General features: G+C 41.8%; 1 protein-coding gene across 3 annotated transcripts in view; it reads left to right on the top strand.

Annotated features, from left to right (window-relative positions):
• Positions 1-18,885, top strand: part of mafga (v-maf avian musculoaponeurotic fibrosarcoma oncogene homolog Ga) — a 40,500-nt gene extending 21,615 nt beyond the window's left edge. For 2 of the 3 annotated variants that reach the window (XM_078225629.1, XM_078225630.1), the window contains exons 2-3: positions 1,704-1,768; positions 18,305-18,885. In XM_078225629.1, coding sequence (XP_078081755.1) covers positions 1,704-1,768; positions 18,305-18,757 — 518 coding nt within the window. In that variant the 3' untranslated portion in view covers positions 18,758-18,885. Of the gene's footprint in view, positions 1-720; positions 742-1,703; positions 1,769-18,304 lie in introns of those variants that run through there. The other variant, XM_078225631.1, reaches the window with a different exon arrangement.
• Positions 18,886-27,330: the final 8,445 nt, after the last annotated feature.

The raw sequence follows: 27,330 nt of genomic DNA on the forward strand, positions 1-27,330 counted from the left end.
GAGCCCTAGATATTTTTTACCCGCTGTCTTGTGGGCACTGACATCAGGTGCTAGATTTCAGTTCCCGCCTGCTGAAATCGGCAACATCAACGCACCCCAGAATCAAAACTGGGATGTTTCTTTCAGCACTGCAGCAGACATTGCCTTTACCCACTCGGCTAGAGCGAAGTTTAAACTCCAGACACTTGTAACGCACTTCATTTATGAATGCGTTATTTCTGAGATGAGACTGCACATTCACGCTGACCTGAACATAGATTTCTCATTTCAAGAATTATTTTTTTAAATCCTCCTTTACAACGCTGGAAGTTGAAAATGCTACGGATTGGGCGTACAGAAATTCAAGGCAAAGCTGAGGTGTCTAGTTTTGGGGAACTGCTTCCAGGTTTTTGGACCATGCCTGAGAAGGCAGAATAATGGTTTACTGCACAGATCCATGGTGGTGGCCTGGGTGTAGTCAGCCTGTCAGTATTGTATTCAGACTTGCTGACTCATCGTGAATCTCACATTTATAATTAGCTTATGAACAGCGTTTGGTGCAGGAGTTGTGATGAGGCTTACACTATTAGGAAGTTCCCACTGCTGTAGACGTTTGAGTGATTCTGGCTAAATAGTAAATTTAAGAGTCTTGTCCAGAATTCTTGTTCACCGCTCTGCTTTTTGGTATTCCCCTGGACATGTTCCAAAAGACTGTCTGTGGGTACTTTGTTTAATTGCATCTACTGTGTGCTTTATTTATAGGTAAGACTATGCCTTTCTTAAAATGTTCTTACAGTCGAGGACAAGTAAAATATTTTGGTGACTTACTGTGTCGGAGTTGGGGGAGGGAGGGGGAATTATCATCGTCTCTTCAATTCCTGTGGAGTTTACAGTATGTGATGTAATATGAAAATGCATTGTTCATAATGTAAGAATAACTTGCGAAGAGTACCACATGCTGCTTCCATCTTTGCTGATGTTCTCTACAGGTGGCAATGGATAGACAACCCCCACCATCTTAAGTCTTTCAGCTCCATTGGGGGGTAGAACTTTACAGACCTAGTCAACCTCTGGTAATTTGCCCAAAGCATTAGCAGTCAGTTCAAGCATGTGGGAGTATCAAGGCTAAGCCCTTGCCTGGCGTTCAGGTCATCTGTAGTTATCCTGACTGCTCAGCACAGATCAGCAGTCAGAGGTCAGATCGCTATAGACTTCATGGCTCAGCTATTTTTTGAATAAGCTAATTGAGCATGTGCTAACAGCCTCTTGCGAGGCTGGCCCATTGCACTTGGGGTGTGCTGACACCTGTGATCGTGGTTTGCCTAAGCTAGAGTAGAGTAAAGGATCAGGATGGCCAATGAGATTAAACCGAGTCTTTACCTGATGCAACTTTTCAAAGCCATCTCGGCCTTTTGGTTAAGATGGAGCATCCGATCAAGCCCAGGAAGGGGTGCAATGCCTCATCCTGTCAGCTTGGATCTTGTTTGATCCAGCCCAAGATGGGATGCAAAGACTTGTCATGTTGCCTTGGATCTTGTTTGCCCCTCATGTGGGGACCATGATTGGGTTTAATTTGAATTGGCTTTTTTTGATTAGAGTTGAAGTACCGAAGATATCAGAAAAACGGAAGCTTCACCTGGATGCAAAGTATTTAATATCTTGACTATTCACAAAAAAAAAGATTGCTCCAAAGAAATGTTCACTTTCTTTTTCTTTTCCCCCAGGTTTGTGTGATTTGAACGGGTGCCGTGGTATGACGACTACTAACAAGGGAAACAAGGCCTTAAAGGTACAGCTGACGTCCCTTTAAACTTTAAATGCACAGGCTGCTGAGGTCCAGTGAAACTGGCGCTGACCCTGCTCGTCAGTTTCACGTGGAGTTAATGGCACTGCTTGGAATCCATCAGGAGTTCACTTCTGAATTTCTCTCCATGTTTTGTTACGTCTGCAAGTTGGGCATAAGAAATAATCAAGTTGTTTAACACTTAAAAAGATTGGCAAATATTTCACTGAGATTTTCTTGTTCTCTCTCTTACCCCCACCCCCCTGCCATTGTTTTTCCATTTGCACCCCCTCCTCCAAGCAGGTTTCACTTGCTTTGTTAACTTTTTGGTTTCAAGGTGCCCTTCAGTCCCTCCCTTATGGTCAAATTATTAGAAATATCACAATCGAATGTGTACTTTGCAGGATAGAAGCCAAATGTGGACAACTTTTCTTTTCTCCCCATGCATTATAGGTCCTATGCAACGGATTATGTGGGATATCGCAGTGAATGTTGTAAAAGTTTGCCTTTTTGATACCTGGCTTCTGGTGCTATTTGGCTGAATATATATACTAGCCCTATTTATATGTCCAGACATGACTGACCACAAATATGTAGTCTGAACAGTAAGGCTGAAATATTCTAGTTGCAAGGCAATTTGAGCTCCAGTTCTTGTTAATAGCGGGTGATGCTATGTAATTCAAAGCAAACCTGGCTGAATTTGCTATTGTGTTAATAAGGAAAGAAATGTCACTTGTATCATCTCCGTGGAGTTCTGTGCAGTATGACATTGCAAAGAACAGAAACCAGTGAGAATTAATAAATTTGCTACTACTTTGGATTGTGATGTACTGGCATTGTTTTATTACAGTAAGAAGTTTAACAACACCAGGTTAAAGTCCAACAGGTTTATTTGGTAGCAAAAGCCACGTGTTGGTTGGCTTTTGCTACCAAATAAACCTGTTGGACTTTAACCTGGTGTTGTTAAACTTCTTACTGTGTTTACCCCAGTCCAAAGCCGGCATCTCCACATCATTGTTTTATTAGCCAAGCTGTTTGGGTACAGCCGCAACACTAGCATGTACCCGACACTATGGAAAATGCCTGGGAATGTCCGAACCACAAAGCAGGACAAATCCAACCTGGCCAATTGCCAAACCATCAGCCTCCTCTCGATCATCAGCAATTGATGGAAGGTGTCGTCAACGGCCCTATCAAGCAGCACTTGCACAGCAGTACCCTGCTCATTGCTCACTTTGGGTCCCCGCGCTATGTCGACTCAGCACTTGATCCTCCAGTCGTGCCCTAGGCCCAGCCACCTTCAGCCGCTTTACAAATGACCTTCCCTCCATCATGGGTCAGAGGTTTTTTTTATTCGTTAGTAGGACATGGGCGTTGTTGGTTGGCCAGCATTTATTGCCCATCCCTAGTTGCTTGAGTATTTGAGAGTCAACCACATTGCTGTGGCTCTGGAGTCACTTGTGGGGATGCAATGCCCACTACCATTCACAGCTCCTCAGCAACTATCTGTGCCAATGTACAGCAAGACCTGGATGATCAGGCTTGGCTTGAAAAGTGGCAAGTAGCGTTCATGCTCCACAAGTACCAGGCCGTCTGCAACAACACTGAATCTAATCGCCTCCTCTTGACATTCAATGGCATTGCCATTGTTGAATCTCCCACCTTCAATGTCCCAGTGGTTACCATTAACCAGAAACTGGGCTGGACCAACCATATAAATACTGTCTACAAGAGCACATCAGCTGGAAATTCTGTGGAAAGTAAGTCACTTCCTGACCCCCCCAAAGCCTGTCCACTATTCACAAAGCACAAGTTGCGAGTAAGGATTTGAGTATAAGGATAGGGATGTTTTGCTGCAATTGTATAGGGCATTGGCGAGGCCACAACTGAAGTATTGTGTGCAGTTTTGGTGTCCTTATCTGAGGAAGGATGTCCTTGCTATAGAGGGAATGCAGCAAAGGTTTACCAGGCTGATTCTTGGGATGGCAGGTCTGTCATATGGGGAGAGACTAAGTCGATTAGGATTATATTCACTAGAGTTTAAAAGAGTGGGAGGGGATCTCATAGAAACTTATAAAATTCTAACAGGTTTGGACAAGGTAGATTCAGAAAGAATGTTTCCAATGGTGGGGGAGTCCAGAACTAGGGGTCATTAATTGAGGATAAGGGGTAAACCTTTTAGAACTGAGATGAGGAGAAATTTCTTCACCCAGAGGGTGATGAATGTGTGGAATTCACTACCACAAAGTAGTTGAGGCCAAAACGTTGTCTAATTTCAAGAAGCAATTAGATATAGCTCTTGGGGCTAAAGGGATCAAGGGATTTGGAAGGAAGGGGGATCAAGAGATTGAATTCGATCACCAAGATGAATGGCAGAGCAGGCTCAAAGGGCTGAATGGCCTATTCCTGCTTCTCATTTCTGTGTGATGGAATACTCTCGACTTGCCTGGATGAGTATAACTCCAACAAAACTCGAGGACCTTGACAGTATCCAGGGCAAGGCAGTCTGCTTGATTGGCACCCCAGTCACCACCTTCAAAATCCACTCCCTCCACCACTGGTGCGCAGAGGCAACAGTGTGTGCTGTGTACTCAATGCAGTGCAGCAATTCCAGGCTCCTTTCACAGCATCTTCCAAACCCAAAACCTCTACCACAAGAGCAGCAGATGCAGGGCACATATTCCCATCAAAGCCACATACTGTCCTGCCTGGGAACTAGATCACCGTTCCTTCATTGTCACAGAATCAAAATTGTGGAACTCTCTTCCCACCAGCACTGTGGGTGAGTCTGCTGGCTGGCTCTGCGCCATCATCTTGAGGGCAATTAGGGATGGGCAACAAATGATGCTGGCCTAGCCAGTGGTGCCCACATCCCATGGAAGAATTTGGTTACCCATGAGTTGCTTTAATGCTGTGGCAGTGTATTCCTAATGAGGGAACCCTAGAAATGAATGTCACAGTAACAGCAGATAAACCCTGAATGTGGCCATGTGTTCTTGTGTCAGCTGCTTTTAACCAATGGTAGTCATGAGGTGGAGATGCCGGCGTTGGACTGGGGTAAACACAGTAAGAGTTTTAACAACACCAGGTTAAAGTTGACCAACCTGTTGGACTTTAACCTGGTGTTGTTAAAACTCTTACTGCTTTTAACCGAGGCATGTAAAATAAATTTGGTGGACACCGGCTTTAAAATAGAAAATAGAACGTTACAGCGCAGTACAGGCCCTTCCGCCCACGATGTTGGGCCGACCAGTGGTACCAATCTAAAGCTCCTCTAATCTACACTATTCCAATATCATCCATATGTTTATCCAATAACCATTTGAATGCTCTTAATGTTGACGAGTCCACTACTACTGCAGGCAGGGCATTCCACGCCCTTACTACTCTCCGAGTAAAGAACCTACCTCTAACATCTGTCCCATATCTCTCACCCCTCAATTTAAAGCTATGTCCCCTCGTGTTAGCCATCACCATCTGAGGAAAAAGGCTCTCACTATCCACCCTATCTAATCCTCTGATCATCTTGTATGCCTCTATTAAGTCACCTCTTAACCTTCTTCTCTCTAACGAAAACAACCTCAAGCCCCTCAGCCTTTCCTCATACGATTTTCCCACCATACCAGGCAACATTCTGGTAAATCTCCTCTGCACCCTTTCCAACACTTCCACATCTTTCCTATAATACGGCGACCAGAACTGTACGCAATACTCCAAATGCGGCCGCACCAGAGTTTTGTACAGTTGCAGCATGACCTCCTGGCTCCGAAACTCAATCCCTCTACCAATAAAAGCTAACACACCGTACGTCGCCTTAACCCTATCAACCTGGCTGCCAACTTTCAGGGATCTATGCACATGGACACCCAGATCCCTCTGTTCATCCACACTACCAAGTATCTTACCATTAGCCTAGTACTCTGTATTCCTGTTACTCCTTCCAAAGTGAATCACCTCACATTTTTCTGCATTAAACTCCATTTGCCACCTCTCAGCCCAGCTCTGCAGCTTATCTATGTCCCTCCGTAACCTGCAACTTCCCTCCACACTGTCTACAACTCCACCGACTTTAGTGTCATCCGCAAATTTACTAATCCATCCTTCCACGCCCTCTTCCAGGTCATTAATAAAAATGACAAACAGCAGTGGCCCCAAAACACATCCTTGCGGTACACCACTAGTAACTGAACTCCAGGATGAATCTTTCCCATCAACCACCACCCTTTGTTTTCTTACAGCTAGCCAATTCCTGATCCAAACCACTAAATCGCCCTCAATCCCATGTGTCCGTATTTTCTGCAAAATCTTACCATGGGGAACCTTATCAAACGCTTTGCTGAAATCTATATACACCACAAAAATAGCAGCTAAAGGAACACTGGACAAAGACTTGAGCAGGTTGGTCCATTAGTACAACCAACAGTAGTGTGTGCCATTCAGTACTTAAAGTACATTGAAAAAGTACCATTTCAAACACACAATCCATCATCTCACTGAAAAATGAACTGTAAAGAAAACACTTTTTTATTTCAAAAATTGCCTCTTTTAAAACAAAAATGAAATGCTGTAATTAATCATCTGGGTTTTTTTTGGCCAGTTGTAGCATATGCTTACTAATAAGCAGAAAATGGTTTGTGCATTGTCATTCAGAGGAAGTTGACTCAATACTGAGCAATGCAACAGCAGAAAGCCAGTCGAGCTTATGTGGTCAGAAACTGGAGCTGGAATTCTCCCATCCCACCTGCCACTGGAGTTTAAGTGGGCGGATTGCGGAGAAAGTGGAACCCCATTGACAGTCGGGCGGGAATTTCCGGCTAAGAGCGGTGTGGCTGGAGAATTCCGCCCAGGACCTGAGTTTGCAATGTGAGGCAAACATTATAGTACTTGCTCTCACACCCAGTGAAAAGCTTAGAAGAGGTGTTCTACTGCTGGGGGCATTCACCATTGAGTTTCACCGTTGTGGTTCTGTCTGCTTTAATGGGCTTAATGGTTCAAAAGTATTTCCCAAATTACTCATCATAACAGGCAGAAGTCATTCTTGAGTCCTGACAATACTCCCATCCCTTCCAAGGGGAGAACCTAATCGTAATTCCCAACTGGGAATTTCAGGATTAAATCAGGGGTGATTCTTACAAGAAATACTCAAGATCCTCCAGGGTATAAGAAAAGAGTAATGCTGGTATATTTAACACATAGTCACAGGTTCTGCAATGATAAATTTGAAGTGTGAAATTTAACTACGTTTTGTGTAGAATGGTCTGTTGGAGGAGGCAGGATGAGGCTATTGATGTGGGAATGGATTATTGTCCGGAAAAAAATTTGTTAGTAGAGATGTTGGGATATGATATTTCTTAGAAGTTGAGCTCTGTGTTATGGACTGTGGTTGTCCTTTCTGATCCTCCTGCTGTTACTGATGCTGTTAATCACATCCAGGACTGAACCATGTTCTGTCTGTCAGTGTTTCTGCTGATAATTCCCCTATCACTAAATTTTCATTTATCACCCGTTCAGAATCTCAACCAGCTTTGTGTCAAATACAGTGTTGAATCCTTGATGTTGCCTAAGATAAAGCAAGAGCTGATCAGTGACTTATACAGGCTTTTGGTGAGACCACACTTGGAGCACTGTGCGGTTTTGATCTCCACGTTTTAAGGAAGGATTTACTTGCATTGGAGGAGATACTATTCACTAAATTGGTACCCGGGATGCAAGGGTTGTCCTGATGATGGAGGGAATAAATTGGGCTTGCACTGTCTGGAGTTTGGAAGAATGAGAGGTAATCTCATTGAAACCTGCAAAATTCTGAAGGGCTTTGATAGGGAGATTGTTTCTGCTGGTCAGGGAGTCTAAAACACAGGAGCAGAGGCTCAGGATTGATCATTTTAAGACTGAGGGGAGGAGAAATTACTCCACTCAAATCCTCTTCCTAAGAGGGTTGTGGATGTTCCATTGTTGAATACGTTTAAGCCTGGGTTGGACAGGTTTTTGGTGTCTCTGGGGAGTGAGCGGGAGCATGGAGTTGAAGCCATGGTTGTATTGAATGGCAGAGCAGGCTCAATGAGCCATGTGGTCTGATCCTAAATCTTGTACATTTTCCTGTGCTTGTTCGTTCCTAAATCTATTGTATATTGTTTTTTTTCACTTGCTGTTGCAGTCAAAACAAAGTTGTTTTTTTAATGCTAATGGTGAAGGAAGTTTGCAGTCTGACCTGCAGCTGGAAGTTTACAAGCATCTGACGATCTGCAAACTGCTCCACCAACTGCAATTCAACTCTCTGACCTTTAAACTAGTGGAACATAGAGTCATAGAGATTTACAGCATGGAAACGGGCCCTTTGGCCCAACTTGTCCATGCCACCCAGTTTTTAACCACTAAGCTAGTCCCAATTGCCCACATTTGGCCCATATCCCTGTATACCCAACTTACCCATGTAACTGTCTAAATGCTTTTTAAAATACAAAATTGTACCCGCCTCTACTACTACCTCTGGCAGCTTGTTCCAGACACTCATCACCCTCTGTGTGGAAAAAGCTGCCATTCTCGTCCCTTTTGTATCTCTCCCTTCTCACCTTAAACCTATGCCCTTTTAGTTTTAGACTCTCCTACCTTTGGGGAAAATATGTTGACTATCTACCTTCTCTATGCCCCTCATTATTTGATAGACCTCTATAAGATCACTCCTAAGCCTCCTACACTCCAGGGGAAAAAGTCCCAGTCTATCCAGCCTCTCCTTATCACTCAAACCATCAAGTCCTGGTAGCATCCTAGTAAATCTTTTCTGCACTCTTTCTAGTTTAATAATATCCTTTCTATAATAGGGTGACCAGAACTGTACACAGTATTCCAAGTGTGGCCTTACTAATGTCTTGTGCAAATTCAACAAGACGTCCCAACTCCTGTATTCAATGTTCTGCCTAATGAAACCAAGCATGCCGAATGCCTTCTTCACCACTCTGTCCATCTGTGACTCCACTTTCAAGGAGCTATGAACCTGTACTCCTAAATCATGACCATCTTGAACAAAGCTTCACTTTTAGCAGCAGAATAATACATTTGTGTTTTTAATGTTATAATATTTCTGTAATTAGAAATCAGTCTCACATCAGCTTAATCTTCAGCAGTGCCATAAGATGTAAACTAAATCTAAATGCTACACGGAGCACAACTAAGTACTGCCAGCTGATGCTTGCTTAGGCTTTGGAGAATTTCTTAGTTAACAACCCTTTCACGAATGTATTTCTAAACTCTGGGGACCTAAGAGCTGGGACAGCTAAAGTTTTCTTTAACAAGTAAAGTGAGAGGTGCGGACAAATTTCAAGGCACTAACAAAGTGTAATCCTTGATCTATTTAGCTTATTTCATTGGTTGAACCGGGGTTGTTAATAAGGCTGCGAGGAATGTTTACCAGCTTGTTTTTATTATTTTATGATGTGTTTTCAGCCGCACGGGGAAATTGGATTTCTGATTCAATTCGGAGTTGCTTCAGTCGTCAGTCTATGGCACAATCCAAGTATTTGGCTACCTGTAATTTTGCCTGGCGGTCATTAGCATGGTGCAGCACCTACAGATATGGACTACAGAGGGCATTTGATCTACTTAAGGGGTTATTAGCAAAAGTAAAGTTAATGGAAATGGAGGTAGCCTTGTGCTCTGTGTTGGGAAGTAGGAAACAGACAGTACGAAGAAAAGGGACATTCTCTGGTGTGATATGACAAGTGGTATTCCCCACACTTCTACCTCAACCTTGCTTTATATATCACTGACTTGGGTATTTGAAAGCACAGTAAATTTTGATGCGAGGAGTGTAATGGAATTTGAATCTGGCACACCTGACTCCAAACTGTGTTCAGCCAAATCTTTAGAGGCTAAGTAGTTGTGAAACAGACGTAAACACTATTACTATGCTTCCTCTGGGCAGTCATAACCTTTGTTGACCCTATTGTTTTTGTGTGTCTCCACAAATTGTGAATGACAGCTCCCAAGATCTTTATAGGCCTCTACTTTCACACACTGTTCGTGATGATTAATTACGACATGATAGCTCAATGTGAAGAGGACTTCCAGAATTGCAAGTATTCCTCACAAACCAGGTGGCCAATCTGGTTTACCATTAACCATGTAACTAATCTTTGTGGTCCCATTGTCCCATTTCCTACCATGAGGCCCCCACTTCACAATGAGTTGTCAAAATTTAGTCAACTGACATGAATTGGCAGGTCAGAAAATAAACAGCCCAGTTGAGCACTGGAACACTAAACCCCAACATAGCCTGGAAAAAAACAACTGATTCATTTTAATAACTTGCAGTACAGGTTTATGAGATGTTTACATCAAAGGAAAACAAATTTAATCATGTGAGATTTGGCCAAACTGTAATCCAATGTGTTGTGTAAGTAAGAACAGGGTATCTTGCAGAAGGAAGTTACAATGGGACAATAACCGACTGCGTGAGTTGGCAGAATGAGCTCAATATGTGGCCATGTACTTTGGAACTGAGAAAGGCAGATCAGAATATTTTGTACCTGGCAAGGGACTGGGAGTAAATGGATTGGATGTCCAAGCATGCAAATAATAAAGGAATCAAAATGGCTAACTCAAAGGAGTCACTGAAGCTCTCGTTATATTTCTTTTCTATCTATTCGGGGCTTTTAGAATAATAGGTTAGACAGTGAACTATTTCCTTTGGGCAATCGAGGACAATGAGGTATCATAAATATTGAACAAGGTCAATAGGAATGAAAATAGGAAGCATTCCCATAGAATCCCTACTGTGCAAAGGGAGGCTATTTGGCCCATCGAGACTACACCAAAATGATCCCACCCAGGTCCTATCCCCGTAACCCCACACATTTACCCTGCTAATCCCCCTGACACTAAGGGGCAATTTCATAGAATCCTACGGTGCAGAAGGAGGCCATTCAGCCCATCAAGTCTACACTGACCACAATCCCACCCAAGCCATAACCCCATGCATTTACCCTAGCTAGTCCCCCTGACACTAAGGGGCAATTTTAGCATAGCCAATCCACTTAACCTGCACATCTTTGGACTGTGAAGAAACCAGAGCACCCAGAGGAAATACCATATAGAGAACGTGCAGACTCCACATCGAAAGCTACCTGAGGCCGGAATTGAACCCGGGTCCTTGGCGCTATGAGACAGCAGTGCCTCCTACTGTGCTGCCCTCAAAACATCTTTAGACATAAAAATAGTGAGATCTGGAATTCTTCACCTGCCCCAATTGTTGAGGATGGGAAACTTCCAAAGTTGATGGATTTTTGTTAGGTAAATAAATGTATTAAAACAAAGAAATAGAGTTGTGGTGCAGATTCTTCATGATCTAATCGAATGGGCTCCAGGGATTGAATGGCCTGGTCCTGTTGCTATATTAATCGGGCAGCTGTAGAGTACTCGCAAGGAGTGCCTCAGAATGAAATGAACAGATCTGTTCTGGCATGTGCGCAGTGCTTCTCTGCATCCGATGTTCCTGCGGCATCTTGTAAATAGAGTGAAGCTCTAAAATGGTGGGCCTTCAAGAAGTTCAAAATGAATTGCTAAAATGTGGATTTCTACGAGCAACTATCTTTTTATTTGCTGCCATTGGAGAAACTTTCTTCCCCCACAAATAATGCAGTTTAGAAACTAGTCTAAATTTCAGCCCAGTGTGATGGAATGAAAGCAACTTCTGCTTGATGCCTGTAAATTTGCCCAACCTCATTCCAATTGTAAAGGAGCTAGTAGTTCCCTTTCAATTGTACTAAATTTACAATTTCACTAAGAGGTTGGCTTATGCGGGAAATGGGAACATGACATAGAGTTTGGCCTGGGGTTGGGAGATTCAGACAGCTGCAATTTATAGAGGAGGCGGCTTTACTATACTTGACCAGTGATTGCATTCTCACATTGAGCGACTGGGAATGTTCCCGTTTCCCAGCGCTAATATTCTTTATGAACTGCGTACTAATCAGCGCAAAAAAAAACCTATTGGAAAAATGAGGACTCTGTGTAATAGTGGCAATCTTTGGAGCGCAGTGCAAGTACACACAAGATCAGATCCCTAAAGACAAATGATAATGTTCCAACAGAGTAGGAACAAAGGTTTCTCTTCACTAAATCTACTCTGAGCAGCCATTCACTGTTCCTCTATTGCTGTAACTAATTCAAAAATTACTCAACATTTCCCTATAAAAATGCATAATTCGAGAAGCAGAGTAAACAATGAGAAACCTGTTTGGTAAATTGACGTACAACACTCGGGGAAAATCCGAAACCCTATTTTTAGACTGATTCCTGGACCTCCTCCAGTGCAATTTGCTTCATGTACCAGACGGACTCATTTGGAGCCGTCCTGTTTACACTGCAGTTCACAGTCGGGAACGTCGGAACATTTCCACGGGTTTGATTTGTGCTCCACGTGTGTATCCACCCCCTGGGGAAAAAAAGGTACGCGCACACTTAAATTGCAGCAAAGCAAGCTCACTCGTTTATTCAAAATGTGTAGGGACAGGAGTAGGTCATATGGCTCCTTGAGCCTGCTCTGCCATTCAGTAAGATTATAACTGATCTTCCGCATTAAGTCCATTTACCCACCCTATCCCCATAGCCAAAAATCTATCAATCTCCGCCTTGAGGTATTCTCAACAACTGAGCATTCGATGACCACTGGAGTAGAGAATTCTAAAGATCATGTTGCGTCTTTTGTTTAAAATTACTCCATCTTTCGCTGTTGTTGTTTTATCTTATTTGGGCTGGTCTATTGAGAGTTTCATTTCAAGAATGCACATGAGAGGATGCTTTTGATCCGTCTATCCGTAATTAGCCATAGCCTGCAAGGAACTGAGGGAGAGGGAAAAGTGGTTGTAACTTGCGGCGCACTTATTCTGCACCAAGCATAGCTGATCAGGAATCTCTCCTGCTCTTGCCACTTTCCACGGGTGTGTTGGAAGGATTAGTAGGTTGATTAGCATTCTGTTTGGCTGCGTCATGAGTGTTCCTTTCATGACCATCCAAGGCCAGGAGCAGACTTCAACCTGGATCTGCTGGCCCAGGGGTAAGGATGCTACCTACTGAGCCTGAAGACATCCTGTTTTCATGTGCAAGACAAATGGAATAGAAACTATTGTACTAGCATTGCATGCTATCCCAAATTTGTATTTTATGTACGCAAAATTATTTTGATCTTTTTTTCATTCATTCTTGGGTCATGGGTGTCGCTGGCTGGCCAGCATTTATTGCCCATTCCTAGTTGCCCTTGTTCGGAGGGCAGTTGAGAGTCAACCACATTGCTGTGACTCGAGACACATGTAGGCCAGACCAAGTAAGGACGGCAGATTTCCTTCTCTAAAGGACTTTAGTCAACCAGATGGGTTTTTCTGACATTCGACAATGGTTTCACGGTCATCAGTAGATTCTTAATTCCAGGTATTTTTATTGAATTCAAATTCCACCATCTGCCATGGTGGGATTCGAACCCGGGTCCCCAGAACATTAGCAGAGTTTCTGGATTAAAAGTCTAGCGATAATACCACTAGACCTTCGCCTCCCCTAGATTTGGTTTAAATTTCAGGTTGCTGACCTTTCCTGTGGAAGAGGTTTTGTTTTGAGTAGAAAGCCCACGCGGTGACAAAAGTAACATGTCATGATGCATTGCATGTTGCTGTCCATAGAGGGTCTCAGTGAGCTGTGTAAATATGGCTGCTTAATGGTGCGTGCAATTTATTATTATACTAATGCTCCCACTTTTCTTCATTGCTGGAGAAGAGAGAGCTATTCGGTGCTTTTTGGCTTTGAGGTTGTAATGGCTACCCACTGTTTTTTCATCGTCTCTTCATTGCATTGTTTAAAGCAAAGCAAATTTCTGTTCTGCTGCCATCAAAATCTCTCCGTCCAGTTATTATTTGGCTAAAACGTTCAAATTGCTGATCCCTTTGTTAGACTGTCCTAATATGTGGAGTGGGCAAACTACAGTAAAATTGGGTTAGAAATTCAGTGGAAACTGTATGATGTACAGTCCAATTTTATTTTCTGAAGTTGGAGAAAACTGGCTTAAGGCAGGATTTGGTATGAAGTTAATGGCCCAATGAAGAGAATATAGAGATAAATGTTTCATGTTGGAAAATAGGAAGTATTTATCTGAGTATACTACTCTTGTGAACAAAAAGGGAGAAGTGTTAAGAATCATAGAATCCTTACAGTGCAGAAGGTGGCCATTTGGCCCATCGAGCCAGCACTGACAACACTCCCACCCAGGCCCTATTCCTGTAACCCCACATATTTACCCTACTAATCCCCCTGATAAGAAGCAATTTTCCAAGGCCAGTCAACCAAACTCGCACATCTTTGGAGTGTAGGAGGAAACCGGAGCACGCGCAGGAAACCCACGCAGACACGGGGAGAATGTGCAAACTCTACATAGACAGTCACCTAAGACTGGAATTGAATCCGGGTCCCAGGTGCTGTGTGGCAGCAGTGCTAGTCACTGTGCCACCATGCTGCCCGAGTATTTGCTTTATATCATTATAAAGATGTAAAAAGAATTGAGTATTGATAATCTGCCCAATGGCATCCAGTCCAAAGATACTCTCATTAAATAAAGCACGCTCAGATTAGTTAGTCTACTCCATTACTTATGTGATCATGCTCCAAGAGCTAAATAATAGCTGTGATGTTATTTTGCAGCACAGTGCTATTTATTTTCTTGTGCGGAGGTTGCTAAAAGTTTAATCAAACCAAAACCGATGTGATTTATTTTGTTCTGTTATTTAATGGCTTATTTCAGTGAGGTTTTATTTTTATCTGTTCTGCAGTTGCTGCGTGCAGGATTGGTTACACACTGAGCTTCAATTTTTCATGCTTTTTCTGTCTTCGGAAAATAACTTGCTTGTCAAATAATTCTTCAGCTATGATCATCTGTTTTTGTCCCTTCATGAAAGCGAAATACTCCACATAGTATAATTTTATACTTGGATTAAATTTCAATTACTTTACCTGGGATCATCAAATTTTACAGCAGAGAAGGCCATTCATTCCATCACAGACATGCCAGTCCTCGAGCTGTCCAATTTCCCCATACCCTTTTAAAGCATAAAAACAAATCCATTTAATTTTAAACGGTCATATAGATTTTTGCTTTGGTCGCCTCTTTTGGGTAGGGTAGGCATCCCATGCCATATCTTTACCTTCATTTGTTTGGTGATTATCTTAAGCTCACGGTTATTTAATTGCCAACCGATAGTAATAATACTTTCCTTGGTAAAACTTTCAGTCAGATTCTTCTCAAACTTTCTTCTCTCATGAAAAGCATCGTCTGGTCTGTTCTTACGACTAAAGTCCTCCATCTCTGGTATCACTGCACCCTCTCCAGAATCTTGATACGCTTCCTAAAGTAAAGGCATCCAAAACTTGACAATATTGTAACAGCAGCTTTAACACTTATTGAGTGGGTTTGGCTTTTGCGCTCCATTCACCTGTTTCTAAAACTTATGACCCATTGTGCTTTCTGAAAGAAGATTTATCATTGCCTTCACCGCTTTGAGCTGTCCACCTGAACCCAGTAATCTCTGCACCTCTGCTTTCAAAATATCGCCTTTCAGTCTGTATAAATGTTTATCCTGCTTTCAAGATCTACATTTTGATTTGATATCCATCTTCTAACCTGCCCATGTCCTCCTGAAGTGTTTTACAGTTTACTTGCGTTGTGTTTTAACCAAGAATTTACTTGTTGCACCTGCAATAACATTTGGCGTTTTACTTCCGAACACGAGGGTGGCACAGTGGTTGGCACTGCTGTCTCTCAGCGCCAGGGACCTGGGTTCCATTCCCAGCTTGGGTCACTGACTGTGTGGAGATTTCTCCCCGTGCCTGCATGGGTTTCCTCCAGGTGCTCTGGTTTCCTCCCACATCCCCAAAAATGTGTGGGTTAGGTTAGGTGGATTGGCCATGCTAAATTGCCCCTTCGTCCCCCTGACACTAGCTAGGGTAAATGCATGGGGTTATGGGGATAGGGCCTGGGTGGGATTGTGTTCGGTGCAGACTCGATGGGCCGAATGGCCTCCTTCTGCGCTGTAGGATTCTATGATGCTATGATCTATTGCAGTTAACTGGAATTAATTTCAACTGTGTATATAATGCTTCCTTTTCTCAGCAGCAGCCATCTATTTCTGGTTTACAAGGAGGGCTTTTAGGTTTTTCAGAAGTGTTGCGCACTGCCACCCTAAACATTGTCTCTGGGAGCTGACCAAGAGTCGGGCTTTATTAAATAACTGTAGGACTAATAATCATTTTTATTTCGAATCCACTGGAGGTTCTGTACTTGAATTGACTTGTTACCCTCAAGCCACAGATCATTCTAGTTAATGGACTGACTGGATTAAACAAATAACAGTGCTCAATGTAACTTGTACAGAAAATTAATTACTATCTAGATGTTTAATCTGTCAACATTGAGACCATTACAGTAATGAAACTATCTGACATGACTGAACCAAAAAATAAGAGGGTGACAACAAACTTCTGATTTTAATGCATTAATATTTAGATATGAATGTAGCTAAGTCCTAGCTCGTTCCAAATGTCAGCGCTGTGAATATACAATACCCAATTCTTTTACGTGAAAGTCTGATTTATTTTAGTGGAATGGTTACAGTAATAAATATATTAACTTTTCACGTATCAGTGGAGGTCACATAACTGCTCTGAATAGTTCAGTTTGGAATTTCTGGCATGCTATTATCTCGGTGAACTCTGTTCCCGGCAAGTTAACTACACAACATTAAGTCCAACAGACCGCTCCCCTTTTCACCTTGCTTCCTCCTTTATATAATTCTTCCTATTTATTTTCTCTCGTAAGTCCCCTCTTGGACTTCCGTCGTAACAAGAGCATAAGATGTAGGAGTGGAAGTCGACCATTTGGCCCATTGAGTCTGCTCTGCCATTCGATGAGATCATGACTGATCTGATTTTTAATCCTCCTCCCCACTTTCCCATCTTGTCCCCATAACCTTTGATTCCCTGACTGATTAAAAACCTACCTATCTCCGTCTTGAACATACTTAATGACTCGGCCTTTACTGCCCTCTGCGGTAAAGAATTCCACAGATTTGTTACCCTCAGAGAGGAAATTCCTCCTCCTCTCTGTCTTAAATGAGCGACTCTTTGCTCTGAGATTATGCCCTCTGGCCCTAGACACTCCCACAAGGCGAAACAACCTCTCAGCATCTACCTTGCCAAGCCCCCTGAGAATCCTATATGTCTCAATAAGATCACCCGTCATTCTTCTAAACTCCAAGTACAGATCCAACCTACTCAACCTCTCCCTGATGAGAAAATCCCTCTACACCTGTGATCAACCTAGTGAACCTTCTCTGGACTGCTTCCAATGCCAGTGTACCCTTCCTCAGTTAAAGGAACCAAACCTATTCCCAGTATTCCACGTGTACCTTGTATAGTTTTAGTTCCCTATTTTTATATTCCATTCCCTTTGAAATAAAGGCCAACATTCCAATTGCCTTCCCTATTATCTGCTGAACTTCCATGCTAGCTTCTTGTGATTTATGCACGAGGACCCCCAAATCCCTCTGCTGCAGCTTTCTGCATTTCTCTCCATGTGCACTGTGTATTTCAAAGGCCTTCATTGCTAATTTCTTCCCCATCCATACTTGGAGTGGGAAGGTTGATTTCCCAACTTCCTAACTGCCATTTGCTTGTGCCTTTATGTCCCTGAGCACATGGTGTTTAACATTTTCACCGTTTCTCCTAACCAGTTCCGCTCCTACCATTTATTTGAACCAAGGTTAAGATTAGCAGTTCAGTTATCATAGAATTATGAAATCATCATAGAACCCTTACAGTGCAAAAGGAGAGCATTCGGCCCATCGAGCCCACACCGACAACAATCCCAGCCAGGCCCTATCCCTGTTACCCCACTAAGGGACAATTTAGCATGGCCAATCCATGTAACCCACACACCTTTGGACTGTGGGAGGAAATCGGAGCACCTGGAGGAGACCCACGCAGACATGGGGAGAATGTGCAAACTCCACACATGTCACCTGAGGAGTTGAACCTGGGTCCCTGGTTGCTATGAGGCAGCAGTGCTAACCACAGTGCCACCGTGCTGCCCTAGCTAGCTTTAGTTAAATGTTGGAAATTGTGCTCAAACAGCTATTTTTGATGTATCAAAAAATGGCAGTGGAAGCAGAAACATTGCATGGGTTATAGAGAGAGAATATGTTTGTGATGTCAAAGAATCAAACCTCATTGTGAAAACAACTCTCTCAGCATTCTCTATTTATAATGAATTGTAAGCCATGTGATTCCGATTTTGTGGTTAATGTTCATATAGAAAATCCCTCCACCTGTGTTGGGTAAACATGCAGTGCACCTTTACAAATGTTTGCCATAATTTTGAATGTATTCACCATCTAACTGATCAAATGGAAACTTGCCCTACAACTAAGAGTTTATAGATGCTTGCTTTTAAGTTGGTGCCACATTTTGAAAGCTTTCTTCTTCCTTTTTTCCCCCCCTCCCACCCGCACACAGGTGAAGCGGGAGCCAGGTGAAAATGGAGCCAGTCTCACAGATCAGGAGCTTGTCTCGATGTCCGTTCGCGAACTGAACCAACATCTGCGGGGCCTAACCAAAGAGGACATCATCCGGCTGAAACAGCGGCGCAGAACACTCAAGAACCGCGGCTACGCAGCCAGCTGCCGTGTCAAGCGGGTAACTCAGAAGGAGGAGTTGGAGAAGCAGAAAGCAGAACTTCAGCAAGAGGTAGAGAAGCTGGCATCTGAGAATGCCAGCATGAAATTAGAGCTGGATGCCCTGCGTTCCAAGTATGAGGCCTTGCAGAGCTTCGCCAGGACCGTGGCCAGAGGACCCGTCATGCCGGTTAGAGGTCCTATCACCTCTGCCATTGGCCCCATTATGCCAGGCAAAGTGGCTACCACCAGTGTCATCACAATAGTCAAATCCAAAACCGATGCAAGATCTTAGTACACACTGCTGTAGATACAGGCCAGAGTCAAACTAGTTTGTAGTAAAACTGGTCAATTTATGGAGTTAAACCACAAGGTTTCAAAATAATAAATCCATCCCTTTCTGTGCCCCCCCCCCCCCCCCCCCCCCCCCCCTCCCAAAACAAACTTTTGAAATACATTTTTTTTTCCCCACAGGAAAAAAGCAATCCCGGGACTGTGGCAACTCGGTAAATAAGCAAAGTTAGAATAGTCAACTTCATTTAATCGCAGCAACTAAAACTTGGTAGCAATGTTCAGGGCCTTGATTTGTCCACCTCTATCACAATTCCTGTAAAGGTCTCCACTTTTAACTGAACCGCGTGAAAGCAAAATGAATAGAAAGTCCAATATTCATTTTGGCACCAAATTCACAATGCGTACCACATCGTAGCCACAGCTGAATAAAATGGAGACCTTCATTGACTTGGGAGATCTTGCTGTGTGACAGCATTTCACACCGACCAAACCATGGTGGCTCCAGAGCCTTCCCAAAGGACAAGCTCACTGATTTTTGCTACAACTTGAGCAAACTTTTCAAAAAAAAAAATTTCAGTATTTGGTGAAGTGGCACCATGACCTGTTTGAGCATCTTCCAACATTAAGGTCCTGTAGTGATTGAATCAATTGGGTTGTAAAATGGCCTCGCATTTTATTTCTGATTTCGAATCTTGTGGCTAACTTTGTGCACTGACCAGTTAACAGCTTCTCATATTCATGCACATCTGAACACGGTGTACCGTATCACCATGGAGTAAGGTAGTTCAAATGACCTGTTCATATGGTTAAGTATTCCTTTCTATTCATATACCACTGGGTCTTTCTTGACAAATTTAATCGCACAAATTAGAAACTTTGATTTTAATTTGTACACTTAACAAAAAGACCAATTATCATTGGAAGACAATGCACAACATTTTATTTTAGAAAAAAAGTGCAGAGATGAGAGGAGGCAGGATTAATAGCGCCCTTTGTAACACTATAAACTGTTACAGCAATCCTGCCATCTGCTTGTTACTATCCAATGCAAGCAGTGGAATGTCAGGCTGTACAATAAGCTTTTGATTATTTGAAATGTGCAGTCTTCATATATCAAAGCTTAATTCTTAGTGGCTTTAGATTCTTTGAAACGGACAGCTTCTGATAACCCAGTCTCTTTCTCTTGATTTTTAAAAAAAATTTATAGTTTATTAAATTGTGTCGTGTATCATTGTTGAATATCGTACAGATAAGAGCTCCAAAGTCTGGTGTCTGAAGTTTACAGATTTCATGGAATGTTTTCCACAACATGGTGTTTCATCACACGCATTGTGGTGGGTGAATGAATGTTCAGACTACCACTGGTATCGAGTGGTAAAAGAAAAGCAACAATCTCAGCATTGGAAGAGACAACACTATTTCAGTATGAACCCTGTTCGCTGTATGGTTTTCTTTTTCCAAGAAGAAAGTTTAACCCCCCTCTCTCGCTATAAGTTAGATGCAGAGAGTTGGCTCATTGTTCCTGCTGAATAGAACTAGCTGCTGTTCCACCTCCCACCCCCACTTCTCTCTCCTCAGCCAAAAAAACAAATGAAAATGACCGTATTGGACCTTCTACAGATGTTTGAAATTGCTTCTAAAAAAGCAAGTGTGAGTAGAAGGGGCTGATTAACCATATGAATGAAAAATTATTCAGAGAATCTTTGATAGTAAAAGTTCCTCTTTAGTGTATGTATACAAAGTATCTTTGTCAACATGTAAGGGTATTCGAGTTTAATTTTTATAAGTGCACAGATTATCATACAATATTTATATACAAAAAAATTACAAAAAAATTGTTTAATAGCTTTTACAGATGTTTCTAGAGTGGCTTATTGAGATCAATAGCTTTCTAGTGAATCAGCGTGTTAAGTGGATCCAGGGTGATGTATCTGTGATGTGTTAATATGCAGTTTAGTGTTATTTTACAGTTGTTTAGTTCTGTATTTATTTGTGTGTGAGCACAATGGGGTTTTATGTTGTGTGCATCCTTTTTTCCATACTCCCTCTTCCACACTTGCTGCACATGTGAATTCTAAAAACAATGCAACTAACTTCAAGGAGGTGTGTGAGCCTCAAGTTCAGTTTGACCTACAGTCTCTTCTGAAATACCTTTTTAGGCCCATCTTGACCGAAACAGGAATACTAAACTATTGCACAGCATCTAATGTTAACCATTTTGAGATCTGTATTCGCTCTGCAGTTTTAAAAAAAAATATGGGGGATGGATTCCTGATGAATCTTGAATTCCTTAAACTTTTGTTGGCTTGTATACACACCGCCGTCATCTCCCAAGTGTCCCTATGTTGTAACCTCTGAACTTTGTATTAATTTGTACTCATTTACTGCCAACACAAACTAAGGGATTTGTTCTTTAGTTGTATTGAAGTAGAATATATATTACAGTACAAAATTTGGAAATGCAAAATATATTCAATGTCTGATGTAATTTTATGTTGAATGTGTATTCGAAGGTGCTGTTCAATTGTTGAGCTGTTATTGGAGTTGCTAATTGTTCACTGTTAACCCAATGTTTGGTCTAAAATACAATTATATTTGGCTAAACTGCATATATGACTTGGTTTCTCGCGCACCTCTATCTAATTGTGATATTGTACTTGTCGAAAATGCTGTTCTACACACTTGTTTTCATTTAAGAAGAAACTTATTTTTTATTGTCAGAAACAATTTCTATCTGTGCCATAAAAGGGCTGTGCAAAATACACTCAGCATCTCAACACAACCTGGCTTTTGATCTATCCAACAACCCATTCAACAGTCACCAGGAATTCTTGTTAAAATCCCAATCAGTCCCATATTAAAACAAATGAAACTTGTAACTTGTCCTGCAGCAACTTGTACAATTTTGTACAAACCTTGAGGTTCACGTAGGATTTTTGAATGAGATGGTGTAACTGTATATTTTTAGTTTGTGTAACCACAGAACTTTGAGTTACGAGACTGCGCAATACATTTGCAAAACATTGCATCCACGTTGAGGCCACAACAGATGCCAGTTTGAGATGTTGAGCGTCTGGTACTGACACCATGCCTGCCTTTGGCCAGCTTTAGTGCAATGTGTAGATGTTTTGAATAATGCATAAGCTGTGTCGCGATTAAGTAATCACGTGAGGACACAGCAGCTTATCGCTAGAAATGAAGTCTAGTTTTCTGGCAATGAGCATATTGTTGAATGTGGAATCATACAGACAGGTGTTTAAGTGAGAACAAATACTTAACAGTCTTCAGTTTTAATTGCTTTTAACACTAACTGCTGTGGTCAAAATTACCTGATTCTGGAAGGCTTTTAAACTTAAAAACATGACTTCCATGCTCATGCCTATTGTTCAATCGCAGAGTAGAGTTTTAAAAGTTGAATTGAGATGAGTGGCAAAGTAACGTAATTAAATTTGTATATCTAGTGAGTTTTTTGCCCGCTTCACACAAACTTTTAGGATGTGTTTTATCCACCCTTGTAAATAACCCATTTGATTTTGAATTGTGCAAGCCTATTTCGAATCCATTTGGAAAAGTAAAATTATTTTTTTTAACGACAATATTTGATTGCACAATACCAGCAAAGATTGGTTCTAAGTTTTAAAAAAACCGTTTCTGTTTCATATATTGGTGGGGTGGGAGGAAGCAGACATGAACAATAATCCTGCAGCATCCTTATATTGTATTTGAAGCAGGAGTCTTATTTCAGAGAAAAGGAAATTGCACTAGAACTACAGTTTGCAGGGGGTGGGAGGGAGAGTTGACTTATTTCACACGTTGCTTAGAATGCATCAACTCGACATTTTTAAACAGAGGCAATGTACTCTGCTAATCACCAGGAGAAAGGGGCACCTGAGGTATAGCTTTCTAATGCCATTGGAGTTGAAGGAAAAAAAATACTATTTTGATAATCAGCACCTTTTCCAAAAAAAGGCATTTTTTATACAAATCGATCAATATTTAGCGAGTAGGTTTAAGAAGAAAAAATCCCCTCTGCTTGGAAAATTACAAGATTAATAACTGAAACCTTGTTCTGATTCCCATTCAGATGCTGTGGTGATTTGTTTTCCCTCCTCTTTAATGCTGTCGGCTTGTGATGTTTATTCTGTGAATAGTGTAAGTGCTTGTTTTAGCAAGTGCTTTGTATGTGAGGTGTGTGGCGTACATGTGTACGGCTTGGTGACTGTTGTCAAGTGAGGTTCTTCAAATATGCAAGCAGCAATTGGTGTCCAGGCCAACAGTGTTCGAATAGTGCCCCGCTGATAGCAAGGGTGACTACTTATAGTGCAAATAACGTGTTTAATATAAGGGCTAAATAGTGATTTGTGTTACAAGTGTGTGTGTGTGTGTGTGGATATGTGTGAGAGTGTCTGTTATTGTGTTCACAAAGTAATAGACTGGAGTAATTCATGACATTGGTCATTTTTAATCTATTAGCACAAACAGCAAAAAATGAACATGGCTATTGTGTCTATACCCTTGGGCTTGGGGCTCATGTGAAACGTATTCTGGGCATGTAGATGAGGAATGGTTTATTTCCTACAACGATTAAATGAGATTCAAATTAATCAGAAACAAAGTTGTCCGTTTGATTGGATGTTCACCTCTAGCCTGATGACCAAATTTTCACACTTCACTAACCAGTGATTAGTTTGCGCTTCCCAACTTTGCAAGCAAGCCTTCAGTCGTACTGCTCTCCGCATACTAATGATATTTAGGCTAAAATGGAAGTATGCTACTGGACAAGGATGTTCATCCCTCCTGGCTGCAGTTTGTTGTAGATAAGATTCTAGCGCAGGATGTATAATCCCCACTTTGCTGCAGCGCAGTAGCTCACTTGTTTGGAGTCGGTTGGGCAGGTATTCTGTTTCACTGTTGTACTGTTGCCAGAGTGCTGCATCCAGCTTTTCATTTATTACAGCCCTTTGACCAGAGGCTGGCAGATTTTCAGAAGCATTACTGACCATTATTGGCAAGCACATTATTGGATGATTGCATGTCACTGGGAAGTTAAATAGAAGGAATTAAGCTGGGCAAGGGTCAGCTCCTTTTTAGCTAATTCAAATTGAACCTGATTCTGGAGATCAGTTGGGGAGTGAACATGCATTGGAGGAAAATGCAATCATAGATTTTATTTTTGCAAAGGGGGGGGTGGGGGTGGGGTGGGGTGGGGTGCTGGAGTCTAGCTGCAGTCTCTTAGTTTTTGACAGTTTTTCTATTGCAGCTGGCTAGTTTATCACTGTACTTACAAAATATTGTGCCAGATTCAGCTAATACTTTTCTTGACACACTTTTATGCAAAGCTGGGTACTGGATTGAACTTGAAGTTTAAATAAATTTACTGCCCCTCTTGTGCAATCTGCCTGGATCTTTGGAGCCCATTTATATTTTGCAAAGGTTTTCCATGGACTCAAGTGTGTTTACGGTTTTAAAAAGAAAATAAAAATGTTGTATGCCATTGGTACAAAATAATGGGATGTTAGTCTGGGTGCTTTAAAGAACTAAATCTAAGCGCAAAGAAAGGGTTACTACTTTTCACTTCCCAGTTGTAATCACACTATTAAGGATGCAGATGTTGTGAGGAGGTTGCATCCAATCAATGTAGTGATGTGAAATTTGTGCAGTATTAGATGAATTAAAGGTAAAACTATTTTGTTGACTAATGCTCTGTATCAAATTCTGGCTCAAAGGGTGTAATGAATCACTGTTGTTGTACTTTGTATAAAGAGTCCATTTAATAAGTATTTATTACCTAAATTATTGTACTTTATGATCTGTAGATAAGTATGTATTCATAACCGCCATGAAAATTAACTGTATCAGTTTCCATTGGACACATCATTAATTTATTTCTGTATATACTGTATGTTTGTTGAGATACAGCTTACTTTATTTTGTATATGACCAATAAACACCTTTTAAAGTGATCTAGCCCAGTCGAATGCAAGATGTATCTTTTACGATGTGTAGAAGACATGTGAGATCTAATTTGGATGTAGACTTAATCTTCCGTCCCATCAACTTTACTATTTTTCATAGAATCCCTACCGTGCAGAAGCGGGCCAATTGGCCCATCGAGTCTATACTGACTCTCCAATGGAGCCTCCCATCCAGATTTCATTCACCAACCCCACTATTTGCCCTGCTAAGACCATAACGTACACATCTCGAAACGCTAAGGGGCAATTTAGCATGGCCAATACACCTAACCTTCACATCTTTGGAGTGTGGGAGGAAACCAGAGCACCCGGAAGAAATCCACACAGACATTGGGAGAACATGCAAACTCCACACAGACAGTGACCCGAGGCCAGAATAAACCTGGGTTCAGTGCTAACCACTGTGCCACCTGGGAAGGATTTTTTTTCCTTTTAGGAAAGGAATTTTTTTAATTAGCGAAATGTTGAGTGATGACTTAAATTTTTTTTTAAACTAGTGAGTTCCAAGGAAGAATTTTTAACTGTAAAATCTCCTGAATTTTACAACAACAAATTTCTTAGTCTTTTGGATCAACCTTTCAATCCAAGACACTCTGATTCTTTAATCCAAGGAGCAATGACAGCCCAATTGCTCCATTCTGCTCCAAAAGGTCAAGAGGTCAAACCCGTATTCAGTTCCAGCAACATGACTGCTGGATTTGCCTGCATGGTCACTTCACTTCAAAAGTAACGCATTATATCTGAAGTGCAAAGATGACTAAGTGCAAACTAATTTGCCACTGGATTCAGTCAAGTCTGCATTTTGTTCACACGGTGCTTTACTACATTGTGTACTCGATTTAACTCCCAAGCTGGTGGAAGCCAGGCAGGATGGGGGCAATTAAAATGAAGCACCGGGCTCTTGCCACTTTTTTCTATCCATTTCTGGCCAACAACTGCAATTTTAAATTATACCGATCGAGCTCCAACAATATCATCGAGGCCTGAGTGGGGAGCAGTGCTGGCTTCCCTGCTGGGCAGAGAGAGACTAAATAAATCTTAAAAGCTTTTTTTTATATAAAAAGGTTTGCCCACATTAAAAGGAACAGGAGTGCTGCTGCTGCAATGTGCTGTGAAACCTATTAAGTGTAGGTCTTGTGGAAATTGGTGTTATAACAGCAATGACAGGGTTGAGGAAGCAGATTAACCAAGGAACTCTGGACAAATGTAAGGAGAACAAATAAAAGCTTAAAATTGGGGGAGATGTGTGAAGTAAAAGGTCACCGTATCTTGCGAGCTTTCAAAAGTATTTCAAAAGTCTCAACGTTCGCAATGCGTTGCACCCATTTTTGAATTGGTTGAAAGAATTATGGTAATCCATGCAAGTGAAAACATTCTATTCAATGGGCGAATCACGCACCTTTTAAATGATTTCTGTTTAGTAAATGAACCATTAAGTAATAATTAAGGAGTATGAATTCCTACATTGCTAGGCAGTTCAGCTGGTATCAACATTCATGGCGTGAAATGTCCTTTGTTTACAATGCCCCATTGTGTTTTGGAACCAGTTTCAGGTTTTTGTTTTTTGAAAAAAAAGCAGCTCTTTTCATTATAGAATTGTGTTAGCATTAAAATGTACTGATTGAATAACCCTGCACACATGTCCCAAAGATAATTGGACATGTGGCAGGGACTTTAATATGATTTTAGGCACATACTCACCATCCCTTTCATACTTTTCAGATCCCTTGGGCTTAAACTTTTCTAACTCGTACCCAAATTATCTGAGCTGGAATATGTCGGGCGTGTTCTTTCGACAAAGGACATTTTTTTTTTGTCCATGGATATCAAAACTTGTATGTAGTGTCGTGGATTTTCTTGCATGTCAGAAATCCAGCTGAACTTAAATGATAATGAGGGATAGAGGGCAGCACAGTGGTTAGTGCCTCACAGTGCCAGGGACCCAGGTTCGATTCCTGCCTTGGGTCTCTGTCTGTGCGCAGTCCGCACATTCTCCCCGTGTCCGTGAGAGTTTCCTCCGGGTGCTTCAGTTTCCTCCCACAGTCTGAAAGACGTGCTGGTTAGGTGCATTGGCCATGTTAAATTCCCCTCTGTGTACCCGAACAGGTGCCGGAATGTGGTGACTAGGGGATTTTCAGTGTTAATGTAAGCCTACTTGTGGCACTAACAAACTTTGGATACATGTGTAAAACTAATTTCATTCACCCAAATTTCTGCAACTGTCACCAAAACTCCCTTCATTGGAATGTCCTCCAGTATCAATAAGTGCTGTAAAATCTCAGCATGACTGGCAGCATCTGTGGAGAGGGAAACAGAGTTAACGTTTTGAGTCCAATATGACCTCTGAAGAAGGAATTTCCCAACGCCTTCTGTTTTTATTTCTGATCTCCAGCATCCAAGGTATTTTGTCTTCATCCTCAAAATATTAACTTCCATTGATATCCTTGTTCAGGCTAATTGGTGCTGAATGTCCTGAAATCAAGTTGTAATGAAGCCAAATTAATTTCCACAAGCATGCCACTCGTGGACCCTTACATGCAGTAAAGGCAAGAGGTGAGGTTACATGCTCTCCTTGTGGGTTCTGAACATGCAGAAATCC

The sequence above is a fragment of the Mustelus asterias genome, chromosome 12 (assembly GCF_964213995.1).
Source record: "Mustelus asterias chromosome 12, sMusAst1.hap1.1, whole genome shotgun sequence".
NCBI classification, from domain to species: domain Eukaryota; kingdom Metazoa; phylum Chordata; class Chondrichthyes; order Carcharhiniformes; family Triakidae; genus Mustelus; species Mustelus asterias.